The sequence below is a fragment of the Nansenia antarctica genome (assembly GCF_963989245.1).
Source record: "Nansenia antarctica genome assembly, chromosome: 1".
NCBI lineage: Eukaryota > Metazoa > Chordata > Actinopteri > Argentiniformes > Microstomatidae > Nansenia > Nansenia antarctica.
The window spans coordinates 79,041,917-79,059,416 of record NC_137674.1 but is presented as its reverse complement, the minus strand read 5'-3'; the positions used below and the strand labels follow the sequence as shown (position 1 = coordinate 79,059,416).

Sequence of the window (17,500 nt, the reverse complement as noted above, 5' to 3'; positions counted from 1 at the left end):
TTAAACGAACATCTCAAGGGATACAATTTACAACAAATAGGGAGTAGACTTAGGGAACATCATTGACGAAGAGGTGGGTTTTTAACTTGGCTCTAAAGGAGTCCAGAGTGGGGGCAGACTTGATGGCGGAAGGGAGCGTGTTCCACAGGGTCGGTGCTATCACCGCAAAGGCACGGTCACCCTTCCTCTTGAGGTTGGTGCGGGGGACCCTCAGGCTGAGTTGGGCGTCGGACCTGAGCCTGGGCCTTGAGGTGGAAGACAGGTCCAGGAGGTCCTTGATGTAGGGTGGGGCGAGACTGTTGAGAGCTTTGTAGACAAAGGTGCAGATCTTGAACTTCACTCTCTTCTTTACTGGGAGCCAGTGAAGGGAGATGAGGACAGGGGAGATGTGGTCCCTCATTTTAGTGCCTGACACCAGCCTGGCAGCGGCATTTTGGACTAGCTGCAGGCGGTAGATGGTCTTATCAGGAAGTCCAGCATAGAGTGAGTTGCAGTAGTCGAGCCTAGAAGAAATTAGCATGAGGACGACCCTCCTCAGGTCACTGGGGGTGAGGAAGGACTTGATCTTGGCTATGATACGTAGTTGGTAGAAACATGACTTCACGACGGAGCTCACTTGTCGGTTAAGGTTGAGCTCGGAGTCAAAGATGACACCGAGGTTCTTGACATGTGGTCTGACAAGGGTGGACAGGCTTCCCATGTTGGTGCTGAGCTGAGTGATGGCGGTGGTGTTGCCGATGAGGAGGATTTCCCCCTTGCTTGATATAAGGTTCCTCCTCTCCTCTCTGTGTTTCTCTGCAGTAAGGAGCTGACAGCGGATGCCAGGGAGCTGAAGGGAGAGCTCTACTGTTTACCCTGCCATGACAAGATGGGCGTGCCAATCTGTGGAGCCTGCAGAAGACCCATCGAGGGACGCGTGGTCAACGCCATGGGCAAGCAGTGGCATGTGGAGGTGTGTGTGTGTGTGTGTGTGTGTGTGTGTGTGTTTCAAGCACTAGGAGTTAGCGTTAGTTTTTAGTCAGATGTTTGCTTATAACAATATTACACTGAAAAGGGTGGATGTTTTTTCTTTCACCTGCTTTCACAGGATGTCAATCTAAAAGTTGCCTTTGATTTATTGTATGGATTTTGTTTTGTTCAGATTTCTTAGATAATTGTCTTCATGGCCAGGTGTTCCTCCTCTCTTTTGGGAAGGTTGTTCTCCTCCAGTGCTTCACGTCCTTATTTTCCTCCTCATTATCTTTCATACTTGTGTCCCTCTTTTTTCCTCCTCCCCCTCCTCCTCCTCTCCTCTCAGCACTTTGTGTGTTCTGTGTGTGAGAAGCCCATTCAGGCCTATTACGAGCGTAGTGGCCATGCCTACTGCGAGTGGCACTTTGACATGGTAAGAAGGGGAGCATTGTACACTGCTGCTAACACACACACACACAAATGACATTCCCACACTCCTACATGAATACAACCTACAGGCACATACTTTACCATAGCCAATTACCGAGATGAGCAGTTATTTACTAAGTTATAATTTCACACATCACACATGCACAGTATATCCACACTTAAAGAATGGTACAGATTTATTTCGCTACACTCGTTTACACCACTGAGCTCCGCATCCCTGGCCTGGCTTGGCTTGTCTGGTCTGCAGTGGACATTTTCTCCAGTAGAGGACACTCTTCCCTCTTCTCTCCTCTCCTCTGCCTGTCCTGACCTGCCCTGCCCTGTTCGGTCATGGGTCTTGTTTAGCAGATGGCGAAAACGTTTGGACTTCCTGAACATCCCCTACTGCGTGCATTTGTAAAACAGAGAGAGAGAGAGAGAGAGAGAGAGAGAGAGAGAGTGTGTGTGGGAGAGAAACATCTCTCCTGGAGCCGTTCCCTAAGTACCTAATAGTAGCTGCCTGAGTAGAGTTAGCCACGCTAGCTAACGTGTGGTGCTGTCGTCTGCTCTGCTTGTGTGTTTGCAGCATTTTGTGTGTGCTAAGTGTGAGAAGCCCTTCCTGGGTCACCGCCACTATGAGAGGAAGGGCCTGGCGTACTGTGAGACCCACTACAACCAGGTAAAACCTTCTGGCCTCATACCTCCCATAGGACCAAGCAAGGTGTCTTTCCTCAAGGCTTGGTGACATATGAACGCCTGTATAACCCTTGATGGATAATGCTATGATTGGATGTCTGATGGATGTCGTTTAAATGGCCTGATTTTTGTCTGGGTGCAGAGTGTGAAGTGTGATGATGGTATGTTGATGAAAGTGTGTTTGCTGAATGAAAACCGACTCCATGCTCCGTTTCAACCCCTAGCTCTTTGGTGACGTGTGCTACCACTGCAACCGCGTGATTGAAGGAGATGGTAAGATTCTGCTTTTTCCGATATTACTATAGGCAAAGTTCTAAGTGATGGGTCTATAGCAGGGGTATTCAATTAGACTTCAACTATGTCCAGTTAGAGAACATTTCCTCAAGCAAAAGTCTGGAACATCATAACGTCTAGATTGTGTTATACATAATAAGTACTCTAATAATAAATACATATCTTTTCATTTCAAGTAAAATAAGGGCTGCAATTAAATGTAAAAATGCATTGGCTAACAGAGAGCTTTTGAAAAAATTTGCATTTGATTTTTTTCACAAAACCCTCCGTCAGTAAATGCTTTTTTATGTTGACCCAAAATCCAAGCAATTTAAGGGAACTTTAATTAGTACGTTGTTGGGCAGTGAATGAATGTGATTCTGCTGGATCGATCATATTGGGCTCTTAGATCGTGTATTTTCTGTGTCCTCAGTTCAGATGAGTGGATATGTTTGCTCAAACGATTTGTGTTCTGTTTTGTAGTGGCGCTTTACATTGCCGCTTTTAATAATCGCCACGGTCTCCGAACATATGAGACATACAGGTTTTTAACTGCCCGTGGGAAGAATGAATGTATAAGTCTGTCCATTCTTCATTAAAAGCTCTGTTTTCGCTGTCTACCTTTCTTTTTTTGGAGCACGCCGTGACATTTCTCTAACTTATTTCTCAGAGTAGTCTCTCGTCATCCCCTGTGTGTGTATCTCTCATCTCACTGACTCGAGCCAACAATGCACAGATTCCATTGGCTGAGTAGTGCCGCTAAACCGGTACCGTAAAGGCTCGAAAATCTGTGCAGATTAAGATTGAAACGCTCCGTCAAAATGTAATAATTCTCAATCATTTATCGGTTATAGGTTATTAGTGACCTCTGGTCTATAGTATATACACGCATGATTCGCAAAGCTGTTTAAGCCAAATGGGATTGATCGAGTGATTTGATTTATTGATGAATCAAATGGATTCTTCCTCACCATCTCCTCTTCCTCTCTCAGTGGTGTCGGCCCTGAATAAGGCCTGGTGTGTCAACTGCTTCTCCTGCTCAACCTGCAACACCAAGCTCACCCTCAAGTAAGTGACGGCTTCTAACCCCTCTCTTCCTATCAGGACCTGGGACTCATGCTGCGTTCAGGTGTTTCTTTGGAAACAGGATACTTAGAGGTCTCAGGTCCGAGAAGCACTTGAAGGCAGCGTGTATCTACACCAAATGTCCTGTCCTGTCCTCTCAGTCTGTGTTTCCTCTACTAACCATTTCCCTACTTCACCACGGTCTTGACTCCTCTCCACCCTGTGCTTCACTCGCTCTTCCCTCCCTCCTCTCACGCTTTTCTCTCCCTCCTCCTCCTCTCTTCCTCTCCCCCTCTTTCCTGCCTCGCGGTGATTCCAGGGATAAGTTTGTGGAGATCGATCTGAGGCCGGTGTGTAAGCACTGCTATGAGCGCATGCCCGAGGAACTGAAGCGGCGCCTGGCCCGGCGCGAACGCGAACGTGACGCCAAAGACCGCAAAAAGAAGCCTACTGTCTGTCTGTAGACCTTTTCAGTCTTTCTTCTTCTTCTTCTCCTTCTTCTTCTTCTCCTTCTTCTTCTTCTCCTCACATCACTGCTTCACTCCCTTATTTCTGTCCATTGGTTAGTGTGCCCAGCCTCTCTTCTTTGTTTTTTCCTTCTCTTCTTTTTCTTCTTTTCTTTGTCATAGTTTTGAGGTTCTCAATTGCTTGATGTGTGTTTTCATTGTTTTCTTATGTTGTCATGTGGGGTTTCAAGTGAGTCTCAGTGTCATTCTTATCTCATACCTACCGTACATTTGGAATGTCGTTTAGAGAGGTGTTATGCTCTCAGCCCTGATTCATTCATGTTTAGTTTAGTTTCGCTGCCACCAGATGTCAATACTCCCTCAATTCAACTTGCTGTATATTAAAAAAGTGATTCCAAAGTGATTTGGGTCCTAATGGGATAGTAGGTTATAATAATGTTGAGGCAAGGTAGATGTTGCTTGCTTGTAATGATGCACATGATCATTCTGACGCATTGTCCTTGTGTTTTGCAGAAACAAGTTTGTGGAGTTTGACATGAAGCCTGTGTGTAAGAAATGTTATGAGAAGTTCCCCCTGGAGCTGAAGAAGAGGTTGAAGAAACTGGCTGAGACCGTTGGACGCAAGTAGTGGTGCTCCCCAGCACCAGGGGGTGCCAGGCATCAGCTGAGATGTCAACACCTGAACCACAGAACTTGATACAACGCTTAAACCCAGGGCTGTTGATGGACTATCAATGTGTATTTACGACTGAAACCAATCTTAACAAGTGCCCAAACGAGTCCAATAGGTATTAATGTATCTGATTTGTAACCATTTTCCTCATGTCTGTAACAGTATTCTAAATTGAGATCCGGGGATAGTCAGTAGGACATGTTTTAGGGTTATATTACTTTTTATTTTATTTTTTTAATTGATTTAATGTTCTGTCATTTCTTTATGTAAACAATGTTCCAGGTGGCCGTGTGGGCTTACTCAAGAACATACTGTACTTCCTGATTGGAGGACTCCTTACCACACATTTATTTGCATGTCAAAGAAGCAGTCAGTGTTGTGATATTGTTTATACTTGAGTTACAGCTATGATTATTTTTTCAAAAGCCAAAAGTGTCTGTATTGGTTGTTATTCAGTTGGCCAGGGCTCACTTGAAAAGACCTTCACTGTGATCTTCCTGTTGATAGAGATTAGATTTTAAATCTGCGTCCCAATTCTCTTTTCCGGACGTGTGCGCTTGTCATCCATATCCACATGTGGACTTCTAAGCATAGGGTTTGTTTCCTTCTCATCTCTTACACCAATCCTTTGGGCACCCATATGGGGGAGTGCACACTTCAGGAAAGTGTGGAGAAATGGGACGTAGCAACGGTGGTTGTCATTGGGCTCGCTATGGGCAGACAACACTTACAGCCTTATGAACCATTTATATCCTGCCATGTTTAATGAAATGCTTCTTAACACACTCGTGTCTTAAAAAGCGTTTGTCTTGTGCCTTGAGTATGTAATAAATAACATATACATCAGTGGAGGGAGAGATCGGAGGACAGGCTCATTGTATTGCATGGAACGGAATGAGGAATGGTATCAAACACGTGATGGATACCTTTCAAACTGAGCCTGTCCTCCGATTCTACCTAGCTCCACCAGCCTCCCCTGATGTACGTGTGAATTAAACTGTATGTGTGTATTATGCAAGTCGTTGTCAAATATACCAAGAATGTCATTGTATCTTAGACTTACTATATAGCTGCCTTATTCACAATTGCATAGACTCTTCCTGACCTTTCATGTAAGGATCTTATAGCCATATGTAGGTCAACAGCTAGACCATAGTGTATGAATGCCTATGAGACTTGTTTAATGATTTATCCACACAGTGGCTTGTCATATATTGCCAGAGTTTGTTTGATTTCAAATCAAATGATCTCAAATCATTGCCCTGGGGTTCTGAGTCCAGAGGGAAATTAGATAAAATGTTTGAGACCACTTCTGAGAAGGCAGAGTGGTGAGCATGTATATAAAAAAGAGTAAGCATATTGTTGTTTCATGTCATTTATATTTGCATACGATCAACACAGTCTTTTGAGATGATGTACCACAAACATCAATGAACATTTCGATAAAATAATATTATTTGCATAAAGACAATGAAAGCGATTCTATTGGAACACACAGAATCAATGCTAGTTTTAAACAGGGCTTCTTTGCATGCATGACAGTTGGTTATGATGTCACTGAACGATCACGCTCATGTTTCTATCCATGCATTTAGCTCTTATCGTTGAATTGAGCTCTTATCGTTGTCATGATGCACTTCTCTATTTTGTTTTGAAAGTCAATAAAATATTCACAACATTACACATCTACATGCAATAATAATTATTATTAATCTTGCTGCTGTGTTTCCAAGACCACTTGTTACATTCAAATACACTGAACAAGCTAAGCTAGAACACAACATGAGTTGGAAACTGTCTTTTACCTCTGCGTTGGTTAGTAGGGGTTTGATGAGATAGGGCCCTATACCCATTGGTACGTACTATGTAGAATAGTGTATCCTCACCCAAGAGAATTAACTAGAATAAACTAATGAGATCAGATCGGAGCCAATGACAACATATACTGTAGTGTAGATAAATGCAGTGCATTGACATTTTATGGGTTATATAGACAATTCACTCAAATTACAAAATCACATATTTGGTTCCTAAAGGAGTCAAGGGAAAAGGACAGACTTCAATCCATACTTTGGTTCTGTTGATATGGGCACTGTAACTTAAGTGTTGGTTGAAGTTTGTTCTTGCCATAGACACATTTCAGGGACAACCCAAACAACACTGCTGGCCCGGATATTTCCACCTAACAAAGTCCTTTCCAGCACTGTCTCTTAGCAACTTTGGAGTAGTCAGGCTAGCCCTGTACAGCTCAGCTCGGCATGGTACTATTGTGGCGTAGCTGGGCGTGTCTGGACAGATGATAACCCAGTCGTTGATTGGTCAGTTGCATGGCCTTGTTCTGGGGTTGGGGCCGTGGGCCGACACCCAGGAAGTGCAGCCTGAAGGTTGTCCACTCCCCCAAGGTCATCTGCAGGAGATCTTTGAGGTCGCCAGAGTCACCAAAGAGCAGAGCCTGACCACTGAGGTGGTTGCTTTGTATTACGTCAGTGTATTTGTCAGGGTAGTTCATCTTCTCCAGCTGCGGGGTTTGGAGACACAGAGATAATAGAAATGTGTTTTTAGTTGATTGCCCTCACTGAGATGGTGGGTACAGGTGTCTCACAGATATAGCACTGTACTATCTGTGGGCATGGATATGACATATACCAGATACCTTTATCGTTCCATTTAGCTGAAACTTGGGACTATGGGATAGATGCTTTGAATGATACCATGTTGCACTATGCATTCTCTGGGGGATACAGTATAAGTATAGTAGGTGGTTTGCCACCTGCAGCAGATCCATCCATCCATCCATCTATGCACAAATAACACATCATTAAATCTACCTCTTTGCAGACATCCTCTGGGCTCATTTTGACCACAGTCCTGATTGGCAGAGAGGCAAGGTCCTTCCTCCACCCAGAATCCTTCAGGCTGGACGTCCCTCTGATCTTGCCTAGCTCCTTTCTGATAGAGTGGTCCAGGTTGACCGTGGACAGTTTAAACCTCTCTGCAACCCCTACTGTGAACGGGAAATCCTTCTTGAAGAATAATAATGAATTAGTTTCAGCATATTATGTATGACGATCATTATTATACTGTAAAGTGTACATTTGTGTTGTGTGTATATATATATATATATATATATATTATTTTTTTTCAGATTTTATCCCCTTTTTCACCCAATTTGGTATCCAATTGAACCCAACCTAGCATCCAATTATCCCCTGCCTATTGCGTAGGATCCGCTGCACGTACCCGTGGCCGGCAGCCCCAGAGGAGATCGCCAGGCAGACTAGCTGACTGGCTCCTCGAGCCCGACACCGTTATTCCGGCACCCCGGGGGCGGTGTTGCGCGACGGATCCTTGTCCGGAAATAGTCCTATACCTCCCTTTTTTGGGAGCGGCCGCTCAATATGCCGCTCCCTGTGTGCCCTGGCCATATCCGGGTCTGGCGAGACCGGGATTCGATCCCAATCCCCGGTGGGCAGCTTGCACTAGTGGCTAGTGCTTAGACCGCTGCGCCACCGCGGGGCTGTGTTGTGTATATTTCTATATGAATAGATTATTATATCATTTATACTATCTGTGTGATCTATCATATCATATCATGTATTATAGAGGTGAGTTATATAATATTACTATCATTACCTTGAGGAACTTCTCAAACAGCTCTGGGTCCCCATCCTGCTCTAGAAGATGCTCTATCTCATGCCTCATCATATGAAGCTCCACTTTGGATTCGCTGAAGATCTCCCACAGACTCTTAGACTCGTCAACATCGTTGCCCTCGATCTTTGCTCTCTGCTGGAGGTCCTCCAGACACTGCAGCACCCAGCTAAGGCGGCAGGGCCACTGGTTGGCCAGCACCACCCAGGCCGCGATCTCTTCACCTCCCATTGGCTCGCTCTTCAGAACCTCCATGATCACCACCGTCACTCTGATAGAGTTGATGACCCTCCTCATAGACATGGTGTCATCGGATATGTATTCATGGAGCTTTCTTTCGCTGCCCATGCAGACGCTCTCGAAAGCTGACTGAATGACCTTCTTCACCTCAGAGTGCGTTGGGTCCTTGATTTCATTCCTGTCTATCAGTGGAATACTCGACTCCTTTCTTTGTGCTGCGCCCTCGATTGAAGACAGGGACATCTTCTTTGTCCCCCACATCGCTCTCATCGCCTCACCCTCCTTATCCCTCTCTTCCTCTGTGACCTCTAATTGGCCGTGAGTGATATTTTGAAACACCTTGCACTTGGAGGCGTCGCAGAGAGGCGGTATGGTGAAGGCCAGGGTGACGATGCGGTTGAGGAAGGCATGGGCTCTGTCCTCTTTGCTGAAGCAGCCGTCAGCAAAGTCCACCTGCTGGACCAGGATCTCTGGGTTGACCGCCAGCAGGGAGATGAAGGGGCTGTCCTCGCTGGAGAGGAGGATGTTGATGGCGTCCAGGACCCCCACAATCTTCTGAGGGGCACAGCGGTCCAGGTTTGTGATCTCCAGCACGACCCTTAGATTAGTTTAGTTTCATTGAGTATATTTGTTGATAAAACAACAACAACATTACAATTATTTTTCACCAATACCTTCAAAATATACATCATATACCACACATCAAGTACATCAAGTACAAAAACATACAGTGGAGGCTGGTGGAGGTAGAAATCGGAGGATGGGCTCATTGGAATGGACAGAGGAATGCTATCCCAGACAGTACTGTACTGACAGAACGTACAGTACACATAGTAACATACCGTATCTTCCTCCTTTCGAAGACCTCCATGAACTGGATGAACCGAGCCAGCAGCCACATCTCCTTCCTCACCTCGTTCATGAAGCCCAGCTGGCTGCTGATCTTCTCGTTGTCCATCCCCTGGCGGATGTTCACATCCTGATTGAACATGAGGTTCTTACCCATGAGGAAGGTGAACCTCACCGCGCCTGCCGCGGGCACACCCAGGGCAGCTATCGCCAGGCCCTCCAACACCCCCCCCCCAGAGCCCCCTCCCTCCCCACCCTCATCTCCATCTCCGCTCCCGCCCTCAGCCCCTGCCTGGAGAGCCTTCTTCGGGAAGCCGAAGAGCACGAGGAGGACGATGATGGCCGCTACGGCGAGGAGAACGCATACAAAGAGGACCCAGAGGGGGAGGCAGCAGAGCTGCTTTGATCTCCACTCGCTCGTACGCTCCTCGATGACCTTCTTCTTCACCTCGTCCTCCTCGTCGTGCTGCACTACGCGGTAGAGACCCAGCTGGAGCTTGCCGAAGCTCTGCTGCAGGGCCTGGCACAGGCGCATCACCAGCCCCGCCCACAGCAGGTCACTGCCGGCGAAGTGCCAGGCGCTGAAACGCACGTTTATGAACCTGACATTGTGGCGCCGCTGGCTCTCTTTGGTCCATACGGGCCGGTAGAACATCAGCTTCCATACCAGAGCCAGGAGGCCGGAGAGGGAGGGCTGGGCAGAACGAGGCTTGGAGCGTCCCTTGTATTTCTTCTCTCTCTCTGCAGCCTCCTGCTCCATGTGTACTGACCAGAGACACAAGATAGAGAGTATGATGTTATGATTAACATGAACAGAGTATGGACTTAATCAATAAAGGATTGAAATTAGGTTTTGAAAGAGAGAGGATGTGATCTCAGCCCAATGCTTAACATAATTCTATATGGCAATAATAAGTGGTAATAATAATAATAACAAATAATAATAATATAAAAATAAAAAAAAATCCAGTGAATCTTTGCTCGCCTTTACTTAAAGCAGGCATGTCTTCCTTCATCTCTGCAGGCATAGCATATCACAGACAGACAGACAGACAGACAGACAGACAGACAGGCAGTCAGACAGACAAAGAGACAGACAGACAGACCTCAGCAGGGTAGAATCTGTATCTATCACATTATTTGTGCTTTCCCGAATAACATCGTATTCGTGTACATCCCTAATAAATAGAGAGATAGACAGACAGACAGACAGACAGGCAGGCAGACGGACTGTGTACTCACCCTCTATGTGTCTGAGGACCATATTGATGCGATTCTGACATGAGGAGTACAGACCCACAGTAGCAGGAGATGACACTTTGGTGAGGGTCTTGGACAAAGCATAAGCATAAACATTATCCGACGGTAGACCTACAAAACAAAAGAGACAGGCCTCGTACATTTCACTGAATCATCGTTCACATGATTGAGCAAATTCATCTCATTTAAGGAGAGAGGAACCTTGAAAATTAAGGAACTGGTTTTACGGAGGAGAGAAGAATGTGGAATCTCAATAGTTCCAGTTGAGTCATGTTCCTCTGTCTCCCTCCTATTAGGTTATCTTATAGTAGATCTCACCTTTTGTACACATGATGACGGTGTTCCACAGAGAAAATGAAGATTCCTCTTTATTTATAACCTGTGAATGATAGATTAGCACAGAATAAGCTAAAAGGGAAGAGAGAGAGAGAGAGAGACCAGTGTGTAGCCTGTACACAATGATTCCTGACTAAACTAAAAGAGGAAGGGGAAGTTAGCTAAAGAGAGAGAGAGAGAGAGAGAGAGAGAGAGAGAGAGAGAGAGAGAGAGAGAGTGTTGATTAATCAATTCAATTCATCTAAAGATTATTATTATTATTATGAAGCCTAATGCTTAGGCTACCTATCAAAATGCAATTATCACAGACTGCACATAGTCGACAGTCGCTGATGTGGCATCTATGGAACATGGTGTGTGTGTTCTCTGTATGATGGATTGAGCTGACAGGCCATGCTGCACAGCACAAACACTGGAAGCTACTTTTTGAGCCAGTCTAAAATGCCCTTCATTCATCTTGAAGAAATACATAAATAAAACAACGACTTACCTTCTTATATGGATGTTTTCATATCCAGTCCTTTTGACCCGGATTTAAAACCAGACAATGATAAGTTGACTTAATGTGGAGGAGGGCTCCAAACAGCAGGCAGACAGTGTGGAGAATCTGGCAGGTACTGAAAGGCGTGGTGAACTTTACACTCCCAGGGACCTGGCTACTATAAAACTTTACAACTCAGATAACAGCTAAAACAAAGAGAAATATTCCCAGTTGTTTGGCCTTTAGGTCAGACTCTCTCCAGGAAGTGAGGTTGTGAGACTGTATGTATCTTTTCCTTGGAAACGTATGCATGACAGTGGTAACATAGTCACAGTGGCACCAATTTCAGACCCTAGGCCCCTCCTCCTACCCCCGACCCCCTACCCCCTCAGGGGTTCACGGATCACTGAACAACTGGGGAAGTGAAACCAATATGGCAGAAGTCCTACTATTCCACTAGGTGGGGCTGTCATCATATTACTCACCCCTATCCAGTGGTGTCAGATCTGTGCACACTGAAGGGGTAAGGAATGGGGTTTGGGGGGCTAGAGGGGTAGCCATGGGACTGGTGGCTGAGTTCCCGTGGTTCATATGATAAGCTAACGACAGCTTAGACTGCATTCCTGCCTGTGTACTGACATGTGTGAATATGGTTGCTATGCACCACAGCAGCTCAAGCCCTGGGGCCATTGACATACAGAGAAGAACAAAGTTCTGCATATCTGAGAAAGTCATTATAGAAGGAATCAGGTTTATCCCGTTCAAGCAATCTGACCTTTGTTGTGGGTAAACAGTCACCGTTAGATGGTTCACACTAGGAATAGAAACAGGCTGATAGGTTGCAGGTTTACTGTAGGGTTAGGTGTAGGTTTAGGTTAGGGTAAAGGAGCAGAGTTAGTGGATAGTTTGTACAGTTTGTTGATAGTTCAATGTATACAATCTACAACACATCTGTTGGGGGACTCTTGAAGTAAAGTTTTACCCAAGATTTCTATCTCAATGAGATATACACTGTTTTTTTGCTTATTGCTGCTCGAATTCAACCAAATAAATCATGATAAAAAAACAAAACGCCCCACTTTCTGGCAAAGCTGCTGAAATGAAGTTTAATTAGTTTATGTCTGATTAAGATCACATGAAGTGCTCTGCCTTATGGCGACTACTCCTCCACTTCCTCAGAGTACCTGCATTCATTAACTTGATTGTCATGGAGAGCGAGGAGAGGAGGAGAGGAGGAGAGAGAGAGAGAGAGAGAGAGAGAGAGAGAGAGAGAGAGAGAGAGAGAGAGAGAGAGAGAGAGAGAGGGGAGTGGGAGTTTGTTACATTCATCACAGGTATAGGTGGAAAATGCCCTTCTTCTCTCTTATTGCTTGGCCACGGGTCTCTAGCAAATCAATACCAGGAAAAATTGGACGAAAAATCCCTCCTCCACGAAGCCCGCGCCCTTTCAACATATGAGATCTGTAATTAAGGTTATTCAGGATTAATTGAAGATGGGTATCATACACACGGTTTGATTAATTATGCTTCAGGGTCGGATCATCATCTGATAGTGAGAGGAGGGACACACAGCTAAGAGCTGAGGGAAATTAATGTAAAGAAAGCGATGTTAAATGAAATCACAATCCATATAAGACAATGCTGTAGACCTATATACATTCATTGTATTAAAAGACGTACTCTATGCTGAATGCTGAAGCATTTCTGAAGGGTAAACCATTCACAAAGAGTTCACAATTACCAAATGATTATAAATCTGTCACTCGGGTTATTTGGGTAGCATCGGAACTGTCCCTTTCCACCATGCAGTAATACAACTGCACCAGTAGAGGGCAGTCAAGTAACACTAATAACTTAAGACAGGCAGGCAGAACTCAGTCACCATGGCCTGAGGTTTCTGTATTCTACTGAGGGCCCATAGGTGGGAGGAAACCGACCAATGGTGGAAGCGTTTAGTGTATGCTTGTCTGACCAAATTAAAATGACATGTGGGGTTCCCCAAGGGTCAATCCTTGGCCCCCTTCTATTCAATCTCTACATGCTTCCATTGGGACACATCATAAAAAAGAACAAAATTGCCTACCACAACTATGCGGATGACACTCAAATCTACATAGCCCTCTCACCGAACGACTATAGTCCCATTGACAATCTCTGTAATTGCATTGAGCAAATAAACGCCTGGATGACACAAAACTTCCTCCAACTAAACAAGGACAAAACAGAGATAATTGTATTCGGTGCACCTGACAAAAGATTGAAAGTCAGTGCAAAACTTGATTGTCTCTCTCTTCACACTAAAAAACAGGTCAGAAATCTTGGTGTAATTCTAGACTCCGATCTAAACTTCAACAGCCACATAAACTCGATAACTAAATCAGCCTACTATCACCTGAAAAACATAACAAGAATGAGAGGTTTCATGTCCAAGCAAGACCTTGAAAAACTCATCCATGCATTTGTTTCGAGTAGACTTGATTATTGTAATGGTCTACTAACAGGCCTATCTAAAGGAGCTGTATTAAAATTGCAGCTCATCCAAAACGCCGCTGCTAGGGTCCTAACAAAAACAAAGAAATTTGAACACATTACACCAATCCTGAGATCCCTGCACTGGCTACCAGTCTCTCAGAGAATTGAATTCAAAATCCTCCTAATTACATACAAATCACAAAATGGTCTTGGACCAAAATACATATCAGATCTCCTCCCACCCTATATTCCCGCAAGGTCCCTAAGGTCAGCTGAGACAAATCAGCTAATAATTCCAAGATTAAAAACAAAACACGGTGCAGCAGCTTTCAGTCACGCTGCTGCATGCTCCTGGAACAAACTCCCTAAAGAAATCAAACAGGCCCAAACCCTTAAAATATTTAAATCTAAGCTAAAAACCTTCATGTTTTGCACCAGTTATGATTAAACACAAACACTTCTATCAATGTCTTTTTTCCATTAACTATTGTCTTTTTAAATGTTTTATCTATTTACTTCTTATATTTGCTTTTATTCATTGTATTTTTTTTCTTCTTATGTTCCTCTTGCTGTAATTTTAAATAATGTACCGTATGTAAAGCACTTTGAGTTGCCCCTGTTGTATGAAATGTGCTATACAAATAAACTTGCCTTGCCTTGCCTTGCCTTGTCTATGCTTGGAGAGAAGACAGGACGACACTCGACAACATGTAAGGAGAGTGGGAGGGAGAGGGGAGGGAGTCAGTATCACACAAGTGGTAGGAACGGATTGGACAATATCAAAACAACAATTAAATCTATAGGGATTGAATAAGGACCAATTATTATATCAGAGCATACAATAAAACCTTTGCATAGGTTACAGAGGGTGTAAAACAAACACTGCAATACCGTTGTAACAGGTGGAGCAGAAAAGAAACAGTACCATGACAATAAACCTTGGTTGTCTGTCTGTCAGTCCTTCTCAACCCCAATACAGCCAGGACACACAGATGGAGCAGAGCCCAGTATTGAGAATGACATATACCCTGATCCAGACCCGCCATGGCTTCAACCTGCCAGTCCTAATTGGAGTGAGTCCTCCTGTAGGAGTGCAGTATTGATCCACTTGGTCACGTGTCCAATAGCGGCCATGGGGACCGCCTGACTCTCGTCTCTTGACCTCAGTTCATTTGATCACGCACTCCTGTCTCTTCAAGACTGTTTGGAATCTCAGCATTGATGTGTTGGCAAATGAAGTGACATGTTTCCATCTTACTTCCATAGGGATTAAAAACCATTGAATATGAAACAGTTTGAGGGCTGTCATTCAACATAATCATTTGTTTCCTTGTGAACTGACATTGAAAGATTCAGAAACATCCTTCAATGATGACATATACCTCAATATGGGACCAGTGTTTAGCCTGTACCCAATGCTCCCTCTCTCCAGTATGAGACCAGTGTGTAGCCTGTACCCAATGCTCCCTCTCTCCAGTGACAGAGGGTGTGTGTATATATATATATATATGTACACTGTGTGAGGCTGCAGTAGGGTCCTGTGCTCTCCAGGCAGAGGTATGGAAGTGATGATTGGGTCTCCTGCCATCAGATAACAAGCTGCTCTAACACACACTGATTGACTTTTACCATCACCCGAAGGAGGCCGGGGCAGAATGGAGGTGTCTGACATACCTTGACCTTCAAGAGGGTCCATTGCCAATGGAGCACAATGGAGCACGAGCAGCAGTGAACTAAAACCTACACAATCTATGAATTCTCTTTGTTTAACGGGAGGGCAGGGATGAGAGAGAGGGAGACAGAGGGAGTGGGAGAAGCTCTAGAGGGGGCGAGAAGAGGGATGGAGAGAGAGGGAGAAAGAGAGGGAGATGGAGAGAGAGTGCATGCCGGTGACCTACTATGCCTTGCCACTGATGACCTAATACAAATGTATTTTTCCTCCTTCACATTCCTCCCCTCCTTTCTCTCTGCTTATGATTATCTTATTCTCTCCATTCCAATCTTATCTTTTATTCCATCATCTTACTAGAGCGCTATGTTGATATTTTCACTGTTTACTTGCCCCTTATGTAATCTCTCTCTCTCTCTCTCTCTCTCTCTCTCTCTCTCTCTCTCACACACGCACGCACGCACGCACGCACGCACGCACGCACGCACGCACGCACGCACGCACGCACGCACGCACGCACGCACGCACGCACGCACGCACGCACACACACACACACACACACACACACACACACACACACACACACACACACACACACACACACACACACACACACACATACACACACACACTCTCACTCCCCCCCAACCTTCCCTAAAATCCTATCAAAAAATCCAATAGGCAAATTTAGCATTTATGGTGCTGCCAAGAAACACATATAAGCCCCATCTACCCTTTCCATGTGCTACCCCATAAAAATCAATTTCTCTTTGAGGTGGAGTGCCAATTCCAATGCTTGTGCCTCTGTGTACCATATAACTGCATGCATTTATGATGCCAGAGAAGAAACACCATTTTCATCTAGTCTGCTACACATACAGTACGTACCTTCCCCTTTGCGTTCCATTATGCTGCCTCCCTATTCCCAGTCCCTACACCTGATATCAGATGTTAACATTTCCCTCAGTAACCCACAGTGTAGCTCATGCAGCTGTGGTATAAAAGCTATGTTAAGCGTATTGACTTTGTATGTGTGTGTGCATTTAGCATGCGAGTTTGAGTGTGTATGTGTGTTTGCGTGAATGTGAGTGTGAGTGTAAATATGTGTGTGCGTGTGTGTGTATTTAGCGTGCATGAATTTGAGCGTGAATGCGTGCATGTTTGTGTGGGTGGAGGTGGGGTGCGGGTAAGGATGATGACAGCTCTTGCAGCGATAAAAATGCAACGTCTCTGGAGCCCCAAGGTTTTTATTAGGCGGCAGTGCAATATGCTCATCATCAGACCACCACAGAGGAGAGGGGAGGTGAGGAGAGGAGAGGAGAGGAGAGGAGAGGAGAGGGGAGGGGAGGGGAGGGGAGGAGAGGAGAGGTGAGGGGAGGAGAGGAGAGGAGAGGTGAGGAGAGTAGAGGAGAGGGGAGGAGAGGAGAGGAGAGGAGAGGGGAGGAGAGGAGAGAGTAGGAGAGGAGAGGAGAGGTGAGGAGAGGAGAGGTGAGGAGAGGAGAGGAGAGGGGAGGGGAGGGCAGGAGAGGAGAGGAGAGGGGAGGAGAGGAGAGGAGAGGTGAGGAGAGGAGAGGAGAGGTGAGGAGAGGAGAGGAGAGGAGAGGGGAGGGCAGGAGAGGAGAGGAGAGGGGAGGAGAGGAGAGGCAAGGAGAGGAGTGGAGAGGGGAGGAGAGGAGAGGGGAGGGGAGGGGAGGAGAGGAGAGGAGAGGGGAGGAGAGGAGAAGCAAGGAGAGGAGTGGAGAGGGGAGGAGAGGAGAGGGGAGGGGAGGGGAGGGGAGGGGAGGGGAGGGGAGGAGAGGAGAGGAGAGGTGAGGTGAGGAGAGGGGAGGAGAGGAGAGGAGAGGTGAGGAGAGGAGAGGGGAGGGGAGGAGAGGGGAGGAGAGGAGGGGGGGAGAGGAGAGGGGAGGGGAGGAGAGGAGAGGTGAGGAGAGGAGAGGAGTGGGGAGGGCAGGAGAGGAGAGGAGAGGAGAGGGGAGGGGAGGAGAGGA

At 45.7% G+C, this 17,500-nt stretch overlaps 2 protein-coding genes across 2 annotated transcripts in view; one reads left to right on the top strand and one right to left on the bottom strand.

Annotated features, from left to right (window-relative positions):
• Positions 1 to 6,231, top strand: part of lims1 (LIM and senescent cell antigen-like domains 1) — a 9,086-nt gene extending 2,855 nt beyond the window's left edge. Inside the window, exons 6-10 of the mRNA XM_080546384.1 lie at positions 802 to 952; positions 1,967 to 2,059; positions 2,301 to 2,349; positions 3,342 to 3,417; positions 4,395 to 6,231. Coding sequence (XP_080402510.1) covers positions 802 to 952; positions 1,967 to 2,059; positions 2,301 to 2,349; positions 3,342 to 3,417; positions 4,395 to 4,509 — 484 coding nt within the window. The 3' untranslated portion in view covers positions 4,510 to 6,231. The remainder of the gene's footprint in view (positions 1 to 801; positions 953 to 1,966; positions 2,060 to 2,300; positions 2,350 to 3,341; positions 3,418 to 4,394) is intronic.
• Positions 6,232 to 6,802: 571 nt separating this feature from the next.
• Positions 6,803 to 17,500, bottom strand: part of nkpd1 (NTPase, KAP family P-loop domain containing 1) — a gene marked incomplete at both ends in the record, with an annotated part of 59,885 nt that continues 49,187 nt past the window's right edge. Inside the window, 5 exons of the mRNA XM_080526322.1 lie at positions 6,803 to 7,072; positions 7,383 to 7,577; positions 8,188 to 9,043; positions 9,288 to 10,059; positions 10,537 to 10,665. Of these exons, the coding sequence (XP_080382448.1) occupies positions 6,803 to 7,072; positions 7,383 to 7,577; positions 8,188 to 9,043; positions 9,288 to 10,059; positions 10,537 to 10,665 (2,222 nt within the window). The remainder of the gene's footprint in view (positions 7,073 to 7,382; positions 7,578 to 8,187; positions 9,044 to 9,287; positions 10,060 to 10,536; positions 10,666 to 17,500) is intronic.